This window comes from Doryrhamphus excisus, linkage group LG15, assembly GCF_037039965.1.
Source record: "Doryrhamphus excisus strain RoL-2023G ecotype Guam linkage group LG15, RoL_Dexc_Guam_v1.1, whole genome shotgun sequence".
Classification (NCBI taxonomy): Eukaryota; Metazoa; Chordata; class Actinopteri; order Syngnathiformes; family Syngnathidae; genus Doryrhamphus; species Doryrhamphus excisus.
The window spans coordinates 18,152,788-18,175,052 of record NC_136371.1 but is presented as its reverse complement, the minus strand read 5'-3'; the positions used below and the strand labels follow the sequence as shown (position 1 = coordinate 18,175,052).

General features: G+C 42.1%; 1 protein-coding gene across 2 annotated transcripts; it reads right to left on the bottom strand.

The window, feature by feature from the left end:
• Positions 1–59: 59 nt before the first annotated feature.
• Positions 60–19,618, bottom strand: LOC131104589 (uncharacterized). 2 transcript variants are annotated; one of them, XR_009119803.2, is made up of 10 exons: positions 19,175–19,618; positions 13,320–13,381; positions 12,190–12,381; positions 11,227–11,283; positions 10,553–10,654; positions 9,675–9,686; positions 7,123–8,045; positions 4,204–4,290; positions 2,797–3,126; positions 2,632–2,704 (listed from the first exon to the last, which is right to left on the bottom strand). XR_009119803.2 is itself a non-coding variant. In XM_078796714.1 (9 exons), exons 1-9 carry the CDS (start codon positions 19,305–19,307, stop codon positions 700–702), a joined length of 993 nt encoding a protein of 330 aa, XP_078652840.1. In that variant the 5' UTR covers positions 19,308–19,608; the 3' UTR covers positions 60–699. The 2 variants fall into 2 exon arrangements, 1 of the variants encoding a protein (XP_078652840.1); XM_078796714.1 differs by lacking the exons at positions 2,797–3,126; positions 7,123–8,045; positions 9,675–9,686 and adding exons at positions 60–878; positions 939–1,034 and having other exon boundaries at positions 10,541–10,654; positions 19,175–19,608.
• Positions 19,619–22,265: the final 2,647 nt, after the last annotated feature.

Genomic DNA, 22,265 nt, shown 5'->3' with positions numbered 1-22,265 from the left:
GTGAACGCTACAGGACTTCTTTCCTTGTATTTACTCCATTTTTACTCCAATTTCAATGAAATATGCTCGTTCTTTGTATGAAATATAGATCCTTCTGGAAGCGCCGATAATTGGGATGGTTTTGGCATGGTTGCAGGAACGCCGAGTGAGGTTAAAGACACTGAAAGGTGAGTTCAATACCAAAGAGTTTAATAGCACGCTAACATTGTAGCCCAATGCCCAAACGACGGAAGAAAAGCCTTGAAGAGCACAGGCTGACCTAACGAGGCCACGTTAAGCATTTGAAGCGCTGGACTTAATTAAGGCACCTAATTAATGGAACATTAGCTAAACGAACCATGCGGTAAGAACCTGCGTCTGGACCGTGAATAGCAGCAACGTGGAACGCTGATGAAATGAGTACTTTAAGGCCTCCAGCATCATGGAATGTCACAGGAAAACATGCATGGTCTGCCATCTTTGGCATGCACGTATAAACACAAGACGTCGGATACAACGTCATTCCCGGCGCCAGGAAGCAGCGGGAGATTCCGCCAGAATGTGCAGTTATTCAAACGACAGTTGGAATAGCTTGAGTAGTTTTTGTGTCCCCAAAAGGCCCCGGCGTAAATACTGCGATGGCGACGTGATGATAATACGTACGTACGGAAACCGGAAAAGCCAGCGTGAGCATGCAGCTCCAGCAGTGGCCGCCGCCCCTCAGCGAGAGAACTTCCTGGGTCTGAAGGCAGGGAGGGCGAGCTGATGGGGCGCCGCCCTCTCCTCCTCGATGGGCGCCAGCTCCTCGGCAGAGCCCCACTTCTTCTTGGATTGGAAGAGTGAAGCCAGCTTCCTGTTCCTGTTGCGCTCCCTGGCCTGGGACACCTGGAAGTCGGCCGCTGTGGGAAGACGGGACGTAAGCGGCTGGTACCCGCTGGCGTGGCACCGTTACTACTCACGCAGCTCGCAGTCCTCCTCCGGACACTCGGCTTCTTTGGGCTTGAGGTAATGCAAGGCAAGATGGCCGCTGTAGTCCCTCAGGTTCTCTTTGGCACCTGACAGGAGAAAAGCGGGACGAGTTATCGCTTTCTACCACTTGGACGTGTCCCCTCTCAATGCGGAGGAGCAGCGCCTCTACTCCCGATTTTCCATCCCAGCCATCCTAAGGCGCCCTCGTACTTTTGGCCGCCACCCAAACCTGATGACCGTCCCTCGTTTACGGCGGTTAATTGTTCCCAGACCTGACCGTGATGGTGGATTCCTTATTTACAGTACAGATGGAGTATTTCCATAGCTATGGCATGGACAACCTGTTTACTACCTTCTAAATACTTTTTAACATGATTAGAGACCTCTAGACATGGAATAACAGCCCTATAGTCACATTACACAGTGATTACCAATATAATAGAAAATACCCCAAATTACAGTTACATTACATTGCAGACACCTAGCGACCGGTGTAGAATACTACATGGAATACTACTGTAGCATCGCAACGTCTTTGAATGCATCTTCTGAATGCCTTGGAATGCTACTTGCCTTCGTTCAGCCATTTCTTCATTTAGGCAACTACGTGAGCACACAGCATATTTTTGGAGTGATATGGAGTGATATGGGGTGACATTGAGTGATATGGAGTGACATGGAGTGATATGGGGTGACATGAGTGATATGGAGTGACATTGAGTGATATGGAGTGACATTGAGTGATATGGAGTGACATTGAGTGATATGGGGTGACATTTAGTGATATGGGGTGACATTGAGTGATATGGAGTGACATTGAGTGATATGGAGTGACATTGAGTGATATGGAGTGACATTGAGTGATATGGAGTGACATTGAGTGATATGGGGTGACATTTAGTGATATGGGGTGACATGGAGTGATATGTTGTGATATGGAATGGAGTGATATGGATTGACATGGAGTGATATGAGTGCTATGGGGTGACATGGATTGACATGGCGTGATATGGAGTGATATGAGTGATATGAGTGATATGGAGTGATATGGAGTGATATGGAGTGACATGGAGTGACATTGAGTGATATGGAGTGACATTGCGTGATATGAGTGATATGGGGTGACATGAGTGATATGGAGTGACATGGAGTGATATGGAGTGACATGTTGTGATATGGAATGGAGTGATATGGATTGACATGGAGTGATATGAGTGCTATAGGGTGACATGGATTGACATGGCGTGATATGCAGTGACATTGAGTGACATTGCATGATATGAGTGATATGGGGTGACATGAGTGATATGGAGTGACATTGAGTGATATGGAGTGACATGTGATATGGAGTGATATGGAATGGAGCGATGTGAAGTGACATGGAATGATATGGAGTGACATGGCGTGATATGGAGTGACACTGAGTGATATGGGGTGACATGGAGTGATATGGAGTGACATTGAGTGATATGGGGTGACATGGAGTGATATGGAGTGACATTGAGTGATATGAGTGATATGGAGTGACATTGAGTGATATGAGTGATATGGGGTGACATGGAGTGATATGGAGTGACATGTTGTGATATGGAATGGAGCGATGTGAAGTGACATGGATTGACATGGAGTGACATGGAGTGACATGGAGTGACATGGAGTGACATGGAGTGATAGTGTTTTTACCGTAAGTCCCCACGAGCAGGTGCAGGATGTTGCAATGGCCGTGCAGCGCGGCGATGTGCAAAGGCGTGTAACCCTGCAACAACAGCACGCGCATGAGGAACAGGCACGGTCGCAAAGGTCAAGAGGGGCGGGGTGAGGGGGCGGGGAGCGTGTCAGAGTACCTACCCCCTGGAGGTTCCCAGGCCCCCGGCCCCCCAGCCAGGGCAAGCGGCGAGGAAAGAAAATAGAAATTAGAAAGGCTGGTGGAAACAGCAAACACGGCTAAAAACATAATTGGCTGGTCATCACACTAAATTGCAGCGGTGCATGCTGGGACATAGGACGCACTGTTTCGGGAGACAATTAACGTGACATCATGTGATGATTTATTAGCCTCGTGCTCCCACGTTTGCACAGCTGGATCTTCGCTAAGGAGCCGAGGAGCCCGACGTCACGGAGACGCCGTCTTGTTTGTAAGCCCACGCACCCGCCTCTTCCTGCCGGGATACTCACATGCTGCAAGACACACACACAAGACCCCCAATCTCAATTTGACTTCCTAGCCCACATGACCACCGCGCAGCGTCGGGAAAACCTATGGCTCGTCTCTTAGTACGTAACTGTGGTGCGTTCAAAGACCACCGTGCTGTGGGGAAAACTGTGCTGACCTACATTGGAGCTTGTTTTTTCTTTGACTTAATACAAATAAAATAAATCGATGAAGGAATTAGCAATACTATTGGATATCACACGGACCATATGATTATTATAGCTTTCATCTTTAATATTTTAGGTTTTTTTCGAAATATTTCCATTTTTTTTAATAAACTTTGTACATTTTCAACTCTTCCCTCCAACTTAATTTTCTAAAAATGCAAACTTTGTGTTTGTTTCTAATAATATTATGACTTTTCAAACAGCCATCATATTTTGCCTCAATATTTCAACTCCAGGATACTAAAATTAGTATTTCCCCTACAAGCTTATTTGAGGAAAACAGACTTTTTTCCTAGTTACAATATTTTCTTCTTTTAAACTCTTGACTTCTTCTAAAATGTTTTATTTATTTCCAACTAATTGAGTTTTAATGATTAATCATCTCTAATTATGGCCTTATTCCCATAATAGTTTAGTTTTTACACAAGCTCATTTCCCAAATATGTCTTTATTCTTTGGTATTTCAATTTTAGTTAGCAAAATGATTATTCAAAATTATTTGACATTATTATGATATTATTTTATATATTTATTATATTTATTATATTTTATATATATTTTTTTTCAATATTAAATTGTGACGTCTTTCTAAATAAAATACCTTTTGTTTTTATGTGTTGATGTTCCTTTCCATTTTTACTTCAGTCCTTCGTCTCTTAATTATGGCTTTATCCCCACCATTGGAATTTATTCATAATGTTTTTACAAAACCAATTTTCCAAAACTTTTACTTTATAAAACTTTATCCATTGTTTTGTTTTCCATTTGGCACCTTTTCAGTATTTAATATTTAGTAATAATTTAGCATCTTCATATTCTGAGGATGAACCATCAAAGCATGTTTGGCCAAATATGAAAAGCTAGCAGGAAACTCACCGATTTGGTGTTGACGTCGGCGCCGGCGTTGGCGACCAGAGCGGCCATGTCCTCGTTGCCGTGTTTGGCGGCCCAGTGCAGCGCGGTCTGTGGCGGACATTGCACTTCATTAGTGATGAATTATGACACGGCGCGCTGATGCATTGATTTCCCCTCGACCAATGGCGGGCTACCGGCTAGCATGTTGCACCCCAGCTAGGCCGCCGTGTTCTTCTTAGTTTTGGATCAATCATGTCAAGTCTTCATTTTACCGTCACTTTGGACAGGGAACCAACACCGCTTTTATCATGGCCACATATTGACCCTGGAACAGACTATTTCACATGATACCTCGGCTCAGGCGGAGGGGCAAACACAAACACGGGACCATCAGATCAGCGACGGCATTAGGAGTCGCAGCGTCGGGCCGACAGCTCAGCCAGCTGCAGTCCAAGAGAGGTGAGGCCGCAAAGGAGGCACGGCTTCCTGCCTAATTAGAAAATAACACGGCGCTGAGCGCACCGTAGGGGGGGGGGCGGTCGGGGGTTAGGGTTGGCCTGGCCGCCTGTCACCACGGAGAAGATTGATGATGTTAGTGTGACCCTCAGAGGGGGCGCCCCACCCAGAGAGGACTGTCAGCGCACATAAACGTGCCGTAACGACTCATTTAAAAAAAAAAAGTCATTTTTAAAAGCTGCACCCTGGCGTTGGCATGCCATGTGAGCGTGTTGCAGACCGGGAAAGAAAACACACATCCACCTGCCGGCCTGTGATCTCCCGTTTTTCCATCCCCTTTAAGGCCTATAATTACCGACCATCAACAGGTGTCGCTCACATAACCACCGTGCTGAGGGAATCGGACGCTTCATGCGGAAAATCAAACAGGAGCTCCTGGACGTGTAAATAAGCTGGGATGGGAAGAAATACAGCGGATCGGCATTCAATTCCCTGCATGCTTGTGGATCGCTTAGGATTGTGTGTGTGCGTGTTTTCCTCCCCTAATGATGACTTTACTCCCATCATACAACTTCTTACCCAACCTCATTTTAGAATAATTATGGATTTATTTTACTTGAATATTTCAACTTCATGTGACTAAAACATTATTTTTCCTCCTACTAGGAATTTATTCTCTGAAAAATTTAATTTTTTTAAATTTATTTATTGACAATACTTTGACTTTATTTTCATAACTTTTTCCACAACTTACTTATCCAAAAATAACAACTTTGTTTTGGCTTTTTTTTTTTTTTTTTTCATCATCTTTGTATATTTTATTTTGAAATTATGACTTAATTCCTGTACTTACTTACTATAACTTACTGTGTATTTATTATAACCCCCCCAACCTAATTTTAGAATAATTATGGATTTGTTTTACTGAAATATTTCAATTTCAAGTAAAACATTATTTTCCCTCCTACTAGGAATTTATTCTCAGAAAATTGAATTTTTTTTTCCTCCTTCGAATATATATTTTTTTATTTATTTACAATATTTTGACTTTATTCTCATAAAAGTTTCCAAAAATAACAACTTTGTTTTGGCTGTTTTTTTAATTTTCTTCTTCATCTTTGTATATTTTATTTTGGCATTATAACTTAATTCCTGTACTTACTTACTGTAATTTAGTGTATTTATTATAACCGCCCCCCAACTGAATTTTAGAATAATTATGGATTTGTTTTACTTGAATATTTCAATTCCATGCTATTAAAACATTATTTTCCCTCTTACTAGGAATTTATTCTCAGAAAATTTTCATTTTTTTTTTATTTATTGACAATACTTTGACTTTATTTTCATAACTTTTTCCACAACTTACTTATCCAAAAATAACAACTTTGTTTTGGCTGTTTTTTTAATTTTCTTCATCATCTTTGTATATTTTATTTTGGCATTATGACTTTATTCCCGTACTTACTTAGTGTGTATTTATTATAACCCCCCAACTTAATTTTAGAATAATTATGGATTTGTTTCACTTGAATATTTCAATTTCATGTTATTAAAACATTATTTTCCCTCCTATGAATTTATTCTCAGAAAATGTAAATTTCTTTTCCTCCTTTAAATATTTTTTTTTAATTTACAATACTTTGACTTTATTTCCATAAAAGTTTCCAAAAAGAACAACTTTGTTTTGGCTGTTTTTTTTTTAATTTTCTTCATCATCTTTGTATATTTTATTTTGGAATTATGACTTCATTCCCGTACTTACTTACTATAACTTAGTGTATTTATTATAACCTTCCCCCCAACCTAATTTTAGAATAATTATGGATTTTTTTGCTTGAATATTTCACTTTCATGCTATTAAAACATTATTTTCCCTCCTACTAGGAATTTATTCTCAGAAAATTGAAAAAAAAAATTTTTTTTCATCTTTCATTTTTGTATATTTTATTTTGTCATTATGACTTTATTCCCGTACTTACTATACTACTTACTTATTTACTATAATTTAACTTATAACCTAATTTTCCAAACATTTTTGCCGTTGTGTTTTTAAAACGATGTGGATTTAATGTCTACTGACTTCAATTTTGGTCTTTTTGTGGCCGTCTACTGCATCTTCGCTGTGAGAGTGCAGTTCTTCACGAGTTTGGCCTTGGCCGAGCGAGGCCTGCTCCCCCGGGCGAGCGTGAGGCCGGTGGCGTGCAGGAGACAGATGGCGGTAGATGTGGTCTGGATTCAGCGTCTCCATTGTGTGCCCGCTGTCACCAGACTAGACAGATTGGCCAAAGCGCTGCTCGTATCGGGGTCTCCTACTGGGGGAGAGTGACGGACGAGCAGGAACAGGATGCAGCGTCCCTCGTTTTCTGTTCCTGACCCCCCCCGCCTGTTTCAGCGCTTGAGGGATGGCTCTTGGGACTCTGGACCAACACCCTCCCACCCCGGTCCTAAGGAAGAGGAGTGATGGGCAGATGATGTACTTACAAACTGTTAGCCCCGGGGAGGAAGACCAGGTCCCAGAGGGGGTCGGGAGGCGTCCGTCATGAGGGGAGAAGAGACACAAACACATGACATGAGCCCCCCCCCTGCAAGGCTGAATAAAACCACATAGAACACCAGAAATCCTTTCTTCAGTTTTGGTCAAATTTAGGAAAAAAAAACCCGACCCGAACCCTGGGTGCGATGCGGCTCTCAGGAGTCATGTGACCTCTGCGAGCATCGAGCATCTTCCTCCAAGCAACGGGGAAGCTAAAAGGGAACATCAAAGCGGCCCAAAGGGGACTTAGCCCCTTCCCGGGGACACAAGCGCCATTGTTCTCCAATTAATCCCAGCCTGCTCTATTACTTTCAGATTATCTTTAAGTAGGTGAAGTCTTTGTGGGGAATTAAGACTCTCCTTAATCCCTGACCCCCCCCCACTCCCTACTCCACTCTCATCTCCGTGCACTTCAATGGCGGGCGCGCTATCTTGTCCGGGTGGGGACGGCGGGCCTTAGAAGGTGGTCTGCTGGGGCCGCAGGACAGTGTGAGAACCGTGACGCTGGGGAGGGACAACAAACATCAGCTCAAATCTTTTAAGCGCACGGAGTGGAGGGAACAAATAAAAGGATTTGGGTTGTCAGAGAGGGGGGGGGGGGTGGTCAGGAGCTAAAAAGCTATCTTCCATAATCCTTTTGATAGTGGACCTTTGAAATGCATGATCTGGATGTTTTAACACCGCCTTCTCGGAATTCCTGAGAAGGAAATCTCGGAATGAGCTGGTGAAAGGTACACAAGCGAGCCGCCGACACCGAGGGCGGGCAAGCATCACGGACGCCCAAAACACCCACACATGAAAGGATACACACGACAAGAACTTGAGTAAATATTTGTGACTGCTGAGTTATTAGAAAATGGGAACTTACCCCCTGATGAAGATGAACATGGACGGCCAGAGAAGACATGGAGACCCCAAAAGAGACAAAAACCAACAATAAATCATCCGACATATTGAATACATTGAAGGAAGGAAGTTCCATTAATGCTTAAAATGACCAAATTACTGTAAGATTACTGTAAGTATTACACGTTATTATGAATGTTGCTGCTACTACAACCTTGTTGTCAGGGTTTTGGAGGCGTACTAAAGGGGACCCAAGTAAGCCCTGAAAGACGTTTGGGAAGGCTGTGAACGCTCGCTTTCAGAGAGCTTTTTTCCAACATTGGCTCGCTGTGACATCACAGTGAGCCTCGTGAGGGCGTCCCCGGTACACGTTGGATGGAAGAAATTAAAACTATCGTGTTTTGGAAAGCTTTTATTGCGGGTTATCGTGTTTTGGCCACCATCTTTAGGACCCAACAACTCAATACAGAGGGCCGGAAATGGACCAGAACGGGTCCTCTTTAATAGCGGGCTATCTAGGCCAGGGGTGGGAAAACTTTTTGACTCGCGGGCCGTATTGATATGACAAAATTTACAGGGGGGCTATTATTATTTATTCTTTTATATTTATATTTAAATATTTAAAAAATAATAAAATATTATAATAATTACAATAAAATTAAAATAATAATTATTATATTATTATTATGTAAAATATGCAAATATCACAATAATATTATATATAATTAATATAATAATTAGCATTAATATAATAATTATAATAATCATAATAGTTCTAATAATAATTATAATAATCTAATAATTTTTTATCGAAATTGATAAAACCATCAAAAGGTTGGCTCAGGCCATGATGCCAGGTTGTATGTTGACTTTAAATGAAATACTTTGGAAAGATTGGGCGGGCCGTATTCAAACACTTGGCGGGCCGGATGTGGCCCCCGGGCCGTAGTTTGCCCACCCCTGATCTAGGCTATCTTGGAGGAATAGGTAAGAAAGGTGAGAAAGCCGTGTGTTCATGTCTCACATAAGGATTGTGGATGATAAACAATAAAAAAGTAGCATTTTCCTTTAAACATAGCATGCTACCGAGCTAGCCGGTTAGCCTCTAATGTGTTTATTCTAAACTAAAGAAGGGGTTTCAAACATGTGGGAGGGAAGGACGACGTGGGAAGCCAAAAACTTACCACTTCCACACGTAATGGGAGGAGACATGTTGGCTGACTCCATGCAGTGTGAGGACACGTACATATTTTGACTAATAATAGCCCAAAGTCAATTAATCGTTAATTAATTCATGAATTTTTGAGTGAGGGAGTGATGATGGAAGGGATGATGAAAACTACGTCCTGTCATTTAGGTTTTATCTTTCTGTAAATAAAATACAGGACAACGGCCATATTTCAATCATAGTTGCAAATTGTAATTAACTGTGATTAACTCATTCAATCCTAGCCCTTGTTCAAAATTCAGCCCCTTCAGTGGCGGCCATTTTTGTCCATTTTGACAGATTTTTCAAGGCACGCGGTATACTGTGTTCTATGGTGATATAAACATGGAACCTACTCAAGACCCTCGTCTTTCATCTTTCAAGGGGGGGGGGGGTTGTTTTCCATCACAAAGAGCCAAGACAAGAGGACGTGGATCTGATACTTACCGATGTGAAGTCCTGGTTTGGACATGAGAACAAGACACAAAACAGAGAAGAAGAGTTAGAACATGTGCAACATGAACCAGTAGGGTGTCCCAAGACCTTGCGAACCAGTAGGGGTGTCCCAAGACCTGGCCACATTATACGTGACAGGGTTTCTGGTTCAGAAAGAATCACCATTCATTCATTCCTCTATCACACGATAACTACAAGTCAACTGGATCTACGTATCGCTCGTTCCCGCCTCCAGACAATGGCGATAGAACAACAGCATGAACGGAGTGAGCCCAGTCATAGTCTGTCTCGGTGGGTGAAGGCGGGGTCACCAGCATACACACAGAAGACTGCAGCCTTGTGTGCAATATGTTTCATTTTTATTATTGTACTTTTGGTCACGTGACACCCCTACTAATTAGCATAACTAGCTTTCTACGACTAGCTTGTGAGCAAAATGACACCAATGAGCCGCCCCTGATGATGCATAATCATGCCAGATTACCCTAAAGTGGAACTAATAAGGGATTATCTGCCAAATCGGACCCCTGAGAAGCAAAGCAGATCTTTGAAAATGCCACCGAGCTAACGCTAAATAACTGCAGAATCTGCTCCAAAAATGTGTAAAGTTTGACACGGTTGTGACTACAAGACTACTACGAGGCTAACCAACTGAGTGCTATTTAGCCGCTAAGGAGCTACCCAGCCTTCACCGTTGAGTACCTGGAGAGGACCCCTAAAGGACCCCCTAAGCTAACCGGCTTTGATCAGGGAACAATGGGGCTCAGCTGCTGTGAAGTAGCCGACTACGCTAACACACACCTGCTAGCTACCGCTGCTAGCAACGTGCTACTTTGCTACTTCCCCCCCACGGAAACGTAGCTTGGTACCTTCTTGTTGGCCAGCGAGGGGTCCTGACGGAGCAGCTGACACAGGTCAGGGACTCGAGCGCCGGCCGCAAAGTAGATCCACTCCTTTTCTATGGGGTCCAACTGGTACAGGAAGAGGGCGGGGCTTAATATTGACTGACAACAACGGCGCTAAGCTAGCTGGAACAACAACAACAACAATATGATACATGTACCATTAAATACTGTATGTGCTCAAGACGGTACATAAAAGCTAAATTATGCTATTATGGTACATTAGAGGTATAGTACATGTCATACATTACTGCTTAATCAAATTTTATGTCAATATGGTACATTAGAGGTATATGTAGTACATGTAATACATTACTGCTTAATCAAATTTTATGTCAATATGGTACATTAGAGGTATAGTACATGTAATACATTACTGCTTAATCAAATTTTATGTCAATATGGTACATTAGAGGTATATGTAGTACATGTAATACATTACTGCTCAATCAAATATGATATCAATATGGTGCATTAGAGGTATAGTACATGTAATACATTAAATATGATGTCAATATGTTAGATTAAATGTGATGTCAATATGATACATTAACCCATGCTATAAAAATGGTACATTAGAAGTGACGTACACGATGCAGTAAATGGTGTAAAAATGAGATACACGCTACGACGCTACTTACGGCGACTGCAGCTGAGCCCATACTTCCTGTCGAATCGTCGTCCTGCTCCGACTCCCACTGAAAGTTACACAAATGTCAAAGACGACTAAAAGTGTGACGCAATCAGCAAACTGCAAACACACACACACACATGTGCTGCCTTGAGGATGTCACATGTCACGCCACTACGGGGTGTCAGACGGAGGCGAGGGGTAACAGAAAACAATCCAATTAACAACTGGTCCAAAACCACATGGGCTCAGGGGAACATTGAGGAAAGTGCAAAGGTGCCAACCGAAGGAGACATACGTAGAATACATTACGATATTAGGACGTATCCACTAGCATGTCTGCCGTGTGTGGGACTTCCTGGTGCAGTGATGGAAGTTCTGCACGCTGCAAAACATGCGAGTCGGTGTCTGCTTTATCACGGAAACATACTAGATTGTATTGCCTACGTTCTGTTGAAATACGTAATGGTGATCACACACAAATACAGTATCTTCACTCTTTAACGGCCACAAATGATGATTATCTTTCTAATGAGGTCCAACATGTTGCTGCTTAGCATCATAACAGGGGCTTTCATTTAAATGCAGATCCTGCAAACCCCCCTTTCACCCCGACACCCCTTTTAACACCCACCGGTCACCTCTAGCTTCTGCTGGCTCCAGAAAGCAAAGCTAATTAATTTGGCGCCATCTGGTGCCTTGAGGAGGAACTGCGTGTATGTCCTAATGTAGAACATCATCATCCAAGAACACCTGAGTTACCTCCAGCAGATAAACACATATGTGACACCTGAGCTATGGAGTAATAACATGTATGTGTGTATGTGACATGCTAGTTTTAAATTCCCAAGTGGGGTCAAAGTTCAAATGCGTACTGTATTCGAGCCAGACCACGGGGCTCCCGGGGCTGTCAAAGGTGGCCCCGCGCGGCTTTAGAAGCTTTTTTACCAGAATGAAATGTTTTTGGCTTCACCTCTTCAGCGCCGTCTGGCTCATTGTGCGCCACTAACTCGTCCGGACGCCGGCGAGGCTGCTCGGTCGCCGGCGCACGGCCAGGACCGGGACATCTCTGCTCGTCCTCGTCCTGCCTGGGAAGTTTGTCCTGGTTGTCCCGCGCTTGCAGCAGCTGCCTGTACTTCTTCTTGAGGAAAAGGTACTTCTCACCCTGCGGCAGACATGTTGGAGTGATGACCAGGTCAGCTGACACTCACAAACACACATCACATCATTCAAAAATATACATAATCAACATGTGTAACATAAAAGAAAATGATACTCCATTTTTAGTTTGTCACCAATGTCGTGACCTAATTATTTTATTACATTTCTATAACAAAAATATATAACGGATGTATTTTATTTCATGGCCATTTATTTAAAATGAATCTTCATTTTATTATTTTATATTATATATTTTTTATTATATTATATATTTTATTATCTATTCCATTACATTAATTTAATCACAAAACAATTACTTTTTATCAGTAATTAAACAAAATCAGATGTTCAAAAAAAATCCACATCCACAAATATATAAATATATATAATTCACACTTTTTTTCATAGGTTGGCGGTTCCTGCGACTTATACTCCAGAGCGACTTATAACTGAAAAAAGTTTTTATGTAACATAAACACTGGTCACCTTTTCTGTTCATGTTATTTTTGGTCATTTTCTATGTATTTTTTTTTTTGCATTTTCTCTTCCTCTCTCTCTAATATATATATATATATATATGAAGTAATAATATATCATTTATATATTTTAGTTTATTTTTGGTCATTTTCCATGTTTTTTTTGCATTTTTTCTTCCTCTCTCTCTAATATATATATATATATGAAGTAATAATATATCATTTATATATTTTTTATATATTTTAGTTTATTTTTGGTCATTTTCTATGTATTTTTTTGCATTTTCTCTTCCTCTCTCTCTCTCTAATATAATATATATAGAGAGGACGAGAAAATATATAGAGCGGAAGAGAAAATGCAAAAAAAAAAACATAGAAAATGACCAAAAATAAAGTAAAATATATGAATGATATATTATGACATCATTAGAAATAATAATAAATGAAAAGGATCGATTATACTCACATTTTCCGACTTGACAACAGCAATGCGGTCAATGATGAGCTTGAATTCTTCTCTGTATTTTGCTGCAGGAGAAGAAGAAAGTCCATTTGTCAGGTGTGTATATAGTACAGCCTACAACCCACAGGACCACATAAGTACTATTCCAGAATAACCCAGCGGTGATATAAGTTCTGTTCCAGAAGAACCCAGCGGTGATAAGAAAGAGAAAGAAAGTGGAAGAAAGAGAAAAGGCAAGAAAGAAAGTGAGAAATGTCCAACAATCGTCATGAAAAAGCAGACAGCAGAGGGTCCAATGACAGCACTTCAGGCCCGACTAGTTAGCATCTTCACCAACATTTAGCATTAGCAAGTTAGCAATGCCATACTACACAATACACCAAGTGGCCCGTTATAATGTGTTTATGAGTGACGGCCATCCGGGTAGCACTGAATCCATTTGAGGCGGCCCGCCACGCTGCACTCAATCAATGGAGTGAGGTTCCCAAGACCAGTGAAGTTAGCATGTTAGCCACGGTGCACTCAATGAATGGAGTGAGGTTCCCCAGACCAGTGAAGTTAGCATGTTAGCCACGGTGCACTCAATGAATGGAGTGAGGTTCCCAAGACCAGTGAAGTTAGCATGTTAGCCACGGTGCACTCAATGAATGGAGTGAGGTTCCCCAGACCAGTGAAGTTAGCATGTTAGCCACAGTGCACTTGTCACCACACTCAGACTTCCCCAACAAGGAATAACTTTTTCTCCACGTCTTTTACGATGCTAGCATATTGGAATGTTTAGCATGTAGATGTTTCTGTGGCATCTTCAGTGGGCGGACATCGCAACCGTTCCCTCTTCCTTCCTGGGGAGGACGCAGAGGACATTGGCAGACACAACAACAGGAAAGCCACAGGAAGCGGTCGCTCAAACCCGAGAGAAAATTCCATGCCCCTCCTTGCATTTGTGCCCCACTTTTCTGACCCCCCCGCCCCCCACCCCCTGGTCCTCTCATTAGAGGTCTGAATAATCCCTCATGCATGTGGACTTAATTGTGATTAAAAGGCTATCATGGCATTGACAACATGAGCACCAGCGGACGCCACATGCTAGCGCAGACTTTCACTACGTGGGAAGAAGCGCCGCTTTGCTAATCGTCAGATGGCCCTGACGTCACATCTGGAGCACATGTGGCCGCCCAGCAAGGTCACCCCGGATAGACGATTGTTTGCCGAGCTGGGAATGTTTGCCAGATTGTCAAACAACCTTGGAACCGCAGACTGCTGATAGCTCTTTTCATGTAGCCGCATGTACTGGTCTTTGGTCTTTCCATGATGTTAGCCGCATGTACTGGTCTTTGGTCTTTCTTATGACGTTAGCTACATGTACTGGTCTTTGGTCTTTTGTATGACGTTAGCTACATGTACTGGTCTTTGGTCTTTCCGTGACGTTAGCTACATGTACTGGTCTTTGGTCTTTCCGTGACGTTAGCTACATGTACTGGTCTTTGGTCTTTCTGTGACGTTAGCTACATGTACTGGTCTTTCCATGACATTAGCTACATGTACTGGTCTTTGGTCTTTCGTATGACGTTAGCTACATGTACTGGTCTTTGGTCTTTCCGGGACGTTAGCTACATGTAGTGGTCTTTCGTCTTTCGTATGACGTTAGCTACATGTAGTGGTCTTTGGTCTTTCCGTGACGTTAGCTACATGTAGTGGTCTTTGGTCTTTCCATGACGTTAGCTACATGTACTGGTCTTTGGTCTTTCGTATGACGTTAGCTACATGTACTGGTCTTTGGTCTTTCCATGACGTTAGCTACATGTACTGGTCTTTGGTATTTCGTATGACGTTAGCTACATGTACTGGTCTTTGGTCTTTCTGTGACGTTAGCTACATGTACTGGTCTTTGGTCTTTCGTATGACGTTAGCTACATGTAGTGGTCTTTGGTCTTTCCGTGACGTTAGCTACATGTACTGGTCTTTCCGTGACGTTAGCTACATGTACTGGTCTTTGGTCTTTCTGTGACGTTAGCTACATGTACTGGTCTTTGGTCTTTCCGTGACGTTAGCTACATGTACTGGTCTTTGGTCTTTCCGTGACGTTAGCTACATGTACTGGTCTTTCCGTGACGTACTGGTCTTTCCGTGACGTACTGGTCTTTCCGTGACGTACTGGTCTTTCCGTGACGTACTGGTCTTTCCGTGACGTACTACTCTTTCCGTGACGTACCAGTCTTTCCGTGATGTTAGCTACATGTACTAGTCTTTACATGATGTTAGCTACACGTACTGGTCTTTCCGTGATGTTAGCTACATGTACTGGTCTTTCCGTGATGTTAGCTACATGTACTGGTCTTTCCGTGATGTTAGCTACATGTACTGGTCTTTCCGTGATGTTAGCTACATGTACTGGTCTTTCCGTGATGTTAGCTACATGTACTGGTCTTTACATGATGTTAGCTACATGTACTGGTCTTTACATGATGTTAGCTACATGTACTGGTCTTTGGTCTTTCCGTGACGTTAGCTACATGTACTGGTCTTTGGTCTTTCTGTGACGTTAGCTACATGTACTGGTCTTTGGTCTTTCCGTGACGTTAGCTACATGTACTGGTCTTTGGTCTTTCTGTGACGTTAGCTACATGTACTGGTCTTTCCATGACATTAGCTACATGTACTGGTCTTTGGTCTTTCGTATGACGTTAGCTACATGTACTGGTCTTTGGTCTTTCCGGGACGTTAGCTACATGTAGTGGTCTTTCGTCTTTCGTATGACATTAGCTACATGTAGTGGTCTTTGGTCTTTCCGTGACGTTAGCTACATGTACTGGTCTTTGGTCTTTCGTATGACGTTAGCTACATGTACTGGTCTTTGGTCTTTCCATGACGTTAGCTACATGTACTGGTCTTTGGTATTTCGTATGACGTTAGCTACATGTACTGGTCTTTGGTCTTTCTGTGACGTTAGCTACATGTACTGGTCTTTGGTCTTTCGTATGACGTTAGCTACATGTAGTGGTCTTTGGTCTTTCCGTGACGTTAGCTACATGTACTGGTCTTTCCGTGACGTTAGCTACATGTACTGGTCTTTGGTCTTTCTGTGACGTTAGCTACATGTACTGGTCTTTGGTCTTTCCGTGACGTTAGCTACATGTACTGGTCTTTGGTCTTTCCGTGACGTTAGCTACATGTACTGGTCTTTCCGTGACGTACTGGTCTTTCCGTGACGTACTGGTCTTTCCGTGACGTACTGGTCTTTCCGTGACGTACTGGTCTTTCCGTGACGTACTGGTCTTTCCGTGACGTACTGGTCTTTCCGTGACGTACTAGTCTTTCCGTGACGTACTAGTCTTTCCGTGATGTTAGCTACACGTACTAGTCTTTACATGATGTTAGCTACACGTACTGGTCTTTCCGTGATGTTAGCTACATGTACTGGTCTTTCCGTGATGTTAGCTACATGTACTGGTCTTTCCGTGATGTTAGCTACATGTACTGGTCTTTCCGTGATGTTAGCTACATGTACTGGTCTTTCCGTGATGTTAGCTACATGTACTGGTCTTTACATGATGTTAGCTACATGTACTGGTCTTTACATGATGTTAGCTACATGTACTGGTCTTTACATGATGTTAGCTACATGTACTGGTCTTTACATGATGTTAGCTACATGTACTGGTCTTTACATGATGTTAGCTACATGTACTGGTCTTTCCGTGATGTTAGCTACATGTACTGGTCTTTACATGATGTTAGCTACATGTACTGGTCTTTACATGATGTTAGCTACATGTACTGGTCTTTACATGATGTTAGCTACATGTACTGGTCTTTACATGATGTTAGCTACATGTACTGGTCTTTACATGATGTTAGCTACATGTACTGGTCTTTACATGATGTTAGCTACATGTACTGGTCTTTACATGATGTTAGCTACATGTACTGGTCTTTACATGATGTTAGCTACATGTACTGGTCTTTACATGATGTTAGCTACATGTACTGGTCTTTACATGATGTTAGCTACATGTACTGGTCTTTCCGTGATGTTAGCTACATGTACTGGTCTTTACATGATGTTAGCTACATGTACTGGTCTTTACATGATGTTAGCTACATGTACTGGTCTTTACATGATGTTAGCTACATGTACTGGTCTTTACATGATGTTAGCTACATGTACTGGTCTTTACATGATGTTAGCTACATGTACTGGTCTTTACATGATGTTAGCTACATGTACTGGTCTTTACATGATGTTAGCTACATGTACTGGTCTTTACATGATGTTAGCTACATGTACTGGTCTTTACATGATGTTAGCTACATGTACTGGTCTTTCCGTGATGTTAGCTACATGTACTGGTCTTTACATGATGTTAGCTACATGTACTGGTCTTTACATGATGTTAGCTACATGTACTGGTCTTTACATGATGTTAGCTACATGTACTGGTCTTTACATGATGTTAGCTACATGTACTGGTCTTTACATGATGTTAGCTACATGTACTGGTCTTTACATGATGTTAGCTACATGTACTGGTCTTTACATGATGTTAGCTACATGTACTGGTCTTTACATGATGTTAGCTACATGTACTGGTCTTTACATGATGTTAGCTACATGTACTGGTCTTTACATGATGTTAGCTACATGTACTGGTCTTTACATGACGTTAGCTACATGTACTGGTCTTTCCGTGATGTTAGCTACATGTACTGGTCTTTCCGTGATGTTAGCTACATGTACTGGTCTTTACATGATGTTAGCTACATGTACTGGTCTTTACATGATGTTATCTACATGTACTGGTCTTTACATGATGTTAGCTACATGTACTGGTCTTTACATGATGTTAGCTACATGTACTGGTCTTTACATGATGTTAGCTACATGTACTGGTCTTTACATGATGTTAGCTACATGTACTGGTCTTTACATGATGTTAGCTACATGTACTGGTCTTTACATGATGTTAGCTACATGTACTGGTCTTTACATGATGTTAGCTACATGTACTGGTCTTTACATGATGTTAGCTACATGTACTGGTCTTTACATGATGTTAGCTATATGTACTGGTCTTTACATGATGTTAGCTACATGTACTGGTTTACTGTAGCTTCTACAGGCTAACTTTAGCGAAGTGGGGACACTGTAGATTTTAGTGAGTTGTATTCATTCATGTTAGTACAAAATTGTTTTTCTTTTTCGGAAATCTTTGACAAACAAACTTGAGCTTATGTTGGAACAAAGAACAAGGTAGCGTTCAGGATTTAACATGACTGAATGTTAGCAATATGTAGTAACAAAAAGTTCCTTTAAATTGTAGCTGTTCGCAAGTACAGTTATTTATTGTTAGTAGACTTCTACTGGTAAACTTGAGCTAATGTCCAGATTTCGTTGGCTTTTAGGTAGTGCTATTAATTAATATTATCATGATGTAGCTTCACCAGGCTAACTCTGGCTAACGTAACACCGTAGCTATGAGTGTATTCACTGATGTTAGCATTATGTTGCTTCTTTACACAGATGGAAGGGAATGATAGTTAGTTAATTATATTGATATTATATTGATATTGTCTTTTTCTGACTCCAAAACACTGCTGTAAACAGCTAACCAACTATAACATTTATGAAGGAAGATGTTCTTGATGTGGCCAAGCGTGGGGGTGACTTCTTATGACGTCAGGGCGGGTTCAAGTTCCCTGCTCAGGGTCGGAAATGACATCATCTCTACTCTAACTACACTTCTATGGGGACGAAGGGGCTATTTTTAATGCAAACCAGCTGTTTAACACAACAATTGAAAGGTAAATGTGAGGCAGTAGTCGTCTTTGGCTACCTAACTTTTTGGCGAGTTACTTACCACGCAGCTGGGGGTCATTGTGTCCGATAAAAGGCTTAAAAGTCTTGAGGATGTCGGCATTTCGGACTCTGGCGGAGCTGCCCGCCGTGGAGTAAAAGTAATCCAGCAGCGACTCTTCGCTCACGTCGCTCATGTTAGCCGTTAGCTTGATTAGCTTGATTAGCTTGATTAGCTTGATCACGTCCCCGCGGCTACTTCAGGCTCTGCCTTTTTGCGGATGTTTCCACGTTGGAGCCCCCCCCCCCGAGTGGCGGCCGTCTGGTCGGGCTAATTAGCGGCTCTTCATGGCAAACCTTTCACTCCACCCAGGCGGGATGACTGCCTCTGCTGCGCGGTCTCCTGCTCGTTTTTTAACCCCTTAGTTGCCTTCTCCTAGCATCCTCCCTTCACTTTTAACAACAAGGTGTCGGACGGACTTTTGACAGAGGGCCCTGAACGCCCCCTTGACATTTACTTCCGGTTTGTAAGGTTTATCAACAAAAACTTAGCTGAGCGATTAATACGTCTTAATTCAACTATTGTCACTCGTTTGAACAATTCCAACCTTCCTTTAAAACGTATCGTAATTAATATAAACGGCAAGAGGTTATTAATTATTACTATTATTATTATTATATTACTTTGCCTACTCTTTGCCCCTTCCGCTGTGTAACGTCTGAAGATCTCGCGAGACTAGTGTCAAGGCTGGGAATTAAAATAGAAGAACGTTCAGACGAGTCAAAGATCCTCTATATAACAGATGCACTCATGTTTTTAAGAACCGACTCTAAAAATATGAATAAAAAATGATTCTGATTTGCCAATTTTGCCAGTAATGCCAAACATGTGACGATAGCCATAGAGCAGTTAGTTACAATATAGTTTTTAGCGATGGTTATCACACGAAAAGGGAAAGCAAAAGTAAAAATGGTGCATTTAGTGTGTTTGGGATTTGGGTCAGAGGTCGTGGGCGTGATGGCGGCAGGTATTAAAGCAAACACGCCGTCAGATGAAATATGATTAGTCAATATTAAATATAGCAGACTTAATCTGCTTGGACGAGTTGCCTTTAATTTGATGAGCGAGGCGTTTGAGGACGGGACAATATTGTAATTACGCTAAGCTTCTTATGCGCTGATACAATTACGGAGGTGAGCGCTTTCGACTTTTTCCTATCGGGATAACCACGCTTGATCCTTGATGATCCTTGAGCATATGTGGCGTCTTTGTCCGTGCGGTACGGCGCCGCGCTGGCTAGCGTGCGCAGCGCTAACCAAAGTCTAGGGAAGAGCGTAGCGTGCATGCCGGGCCGCTAGTTGGCGATGGCACTCGGGCACAGGAACGCTACCTAGGCTGTCGTGGAGGGTTGGGGGTGGGGGCGGGGGGTCTAGGGGCCTTTGGTGTGGCCGGGGTCGGTGACGTAACACAAGTGTACCGCACACCAGAAGCCGCCCACATGTTGCGGTGTGCGTCCCCGTGAAGGTCAAAGCGCTGTGGCGCAGCGTTGGTCCAGATGGGGTCCAGATGTGGCGGGGGTCCAGATGTGGCGGGGGTCCATATGGCCGCCCGGCTCATCCCGGGGGGCCTTTTGACAGCGACGCTTGTAAACACGCTCTACTTCCTTGTTCTGCAAGAGGCGAGGTGTCCTAAATCCGAGGATGATGATGATGAATGGGTGGGGGGGTTGGGGGGCATGGGGGGGGGGCAGCCATTGGTGTCTACCTGCCTTTTTAATCCCGCCTGACAAAGAGCACAGCGCACGTTAATAAAGGAAAGTGCTCCCGTAATCTGGATTTGTTCAAGTGCCCCCTTTGTGTTAATGGGACATTTTTTACAGCATCTGCCACAGCAGTGGTGTTAACCCACTGACCCCCCCCCCATAAACCACCCACCCACCCACTAGCGTGTTCGGTCCAGGCTAATAGGAAAAAAAACATTTTCATCATTGAAAGCTGGAATAGAATACTTCTATGAAGTCCAGGATTACAAGGTTAAACCCTGGAGCTGGGGGGGGGGGGGGGGGGGGCGGGGGCCAGATGTGAGAACGGCAGCGTTGCCAGATTGAAGCGACAAATCCCTCCGCGGCCGCTGTGGACCCGACACGCTGTAATCTGGAGATTAGCCGGGATAAGCAGCTGTAAATACCGGCAGGCCGCATCTTGTGGGAACATCCCATTCCCAGAAGGGGGGGGGGGGCGATACCGACAGGCCGCATCTTGTGGGAACATCCCATTCCCAGAAGGGGGGGCATGATGTGCCTCTAAAGTGCAACCTTGGCGCTTCTAACACTTCGAACATAATTTCTCAAAGTATACTAAATGATGTACATTATATTATTTTTATTTAATAGGAATTTATTATGTTATATTATTTCAAATACATGTATGTAAATCTATTTTTACAATAAATATTTTAATTGATGACTTTTATATATACAATATATAATTGTATAAGATGATATATGAATATATATTGTGATATAAATACATTTTAAATGTTTTTTGAAAGTCAAAATATTAAATACAGAAATATTAAAATTATATTGAAATTATTTTTCATTAAATTGTAGAATTGTTTTGAAAAACTAATGAAAATAAATCTAAATAAAAATATATTTTATGTTATATGTATTACATTTATTTCACTTTTCATTTTATTTTAGTCTGGAATAATATTCCATATCATAACAATATAGCTTTTATATGATTTGAAACACACCGGAATATATTAAAATAGTTTTCCCTTATTTTTGATTTTCTATTAATAAAATTCTTGTAAATTGTAAAATTCTAAAACTCGTACTTATTTTTATTTTGTATATTTATTTATATATTATTGATAACATTTATACATCTATTTTTGAAAAGGGTGTTTAGCCATTTGTTATATTTGATCATAATTGATATCAGATTGTTGGAATATTGTTGAGGATGTCAGAATGTGGCTTAAACGACCTTGGAGACTCCAGGATGTCGTTGCTTCCAAGCGCCTAAAACACCAGAAGGGTCAGAGGTCACGCTGTGTCCTTCCTCAGCGCTGATTTGACATCCGTTTATTTTTGTCATTTTTTTGTCTAAATCCTTTTAGCAACTCCATCACAGCGGATTCAAAC

Bases quoted from the DNA above. Each gene is read 5' to 3' on its own strand.
- LOC131104589 (XM_078796714.1), bottom strand. From the start codon at position 19,307: ATGAGCGACGTGAGCGAAGAGTCGCTGCTGGATTACTTTTACTCCACG. The intron at 2,705-4,203 runs GTGAGTTTCCTG...CTGTTGTTGCAG, and splicing joins CCGACGTCAACACCAAATCG to GGTTACACGCCTTTGCACAT. The intron at 879-938 runs GTGAGTAGTAAC...GTCTTCCCACAG, and splicing joins GGAGGAGGACTGCGAGCTGC to CGGCCGACTTCCAGGTGTCC.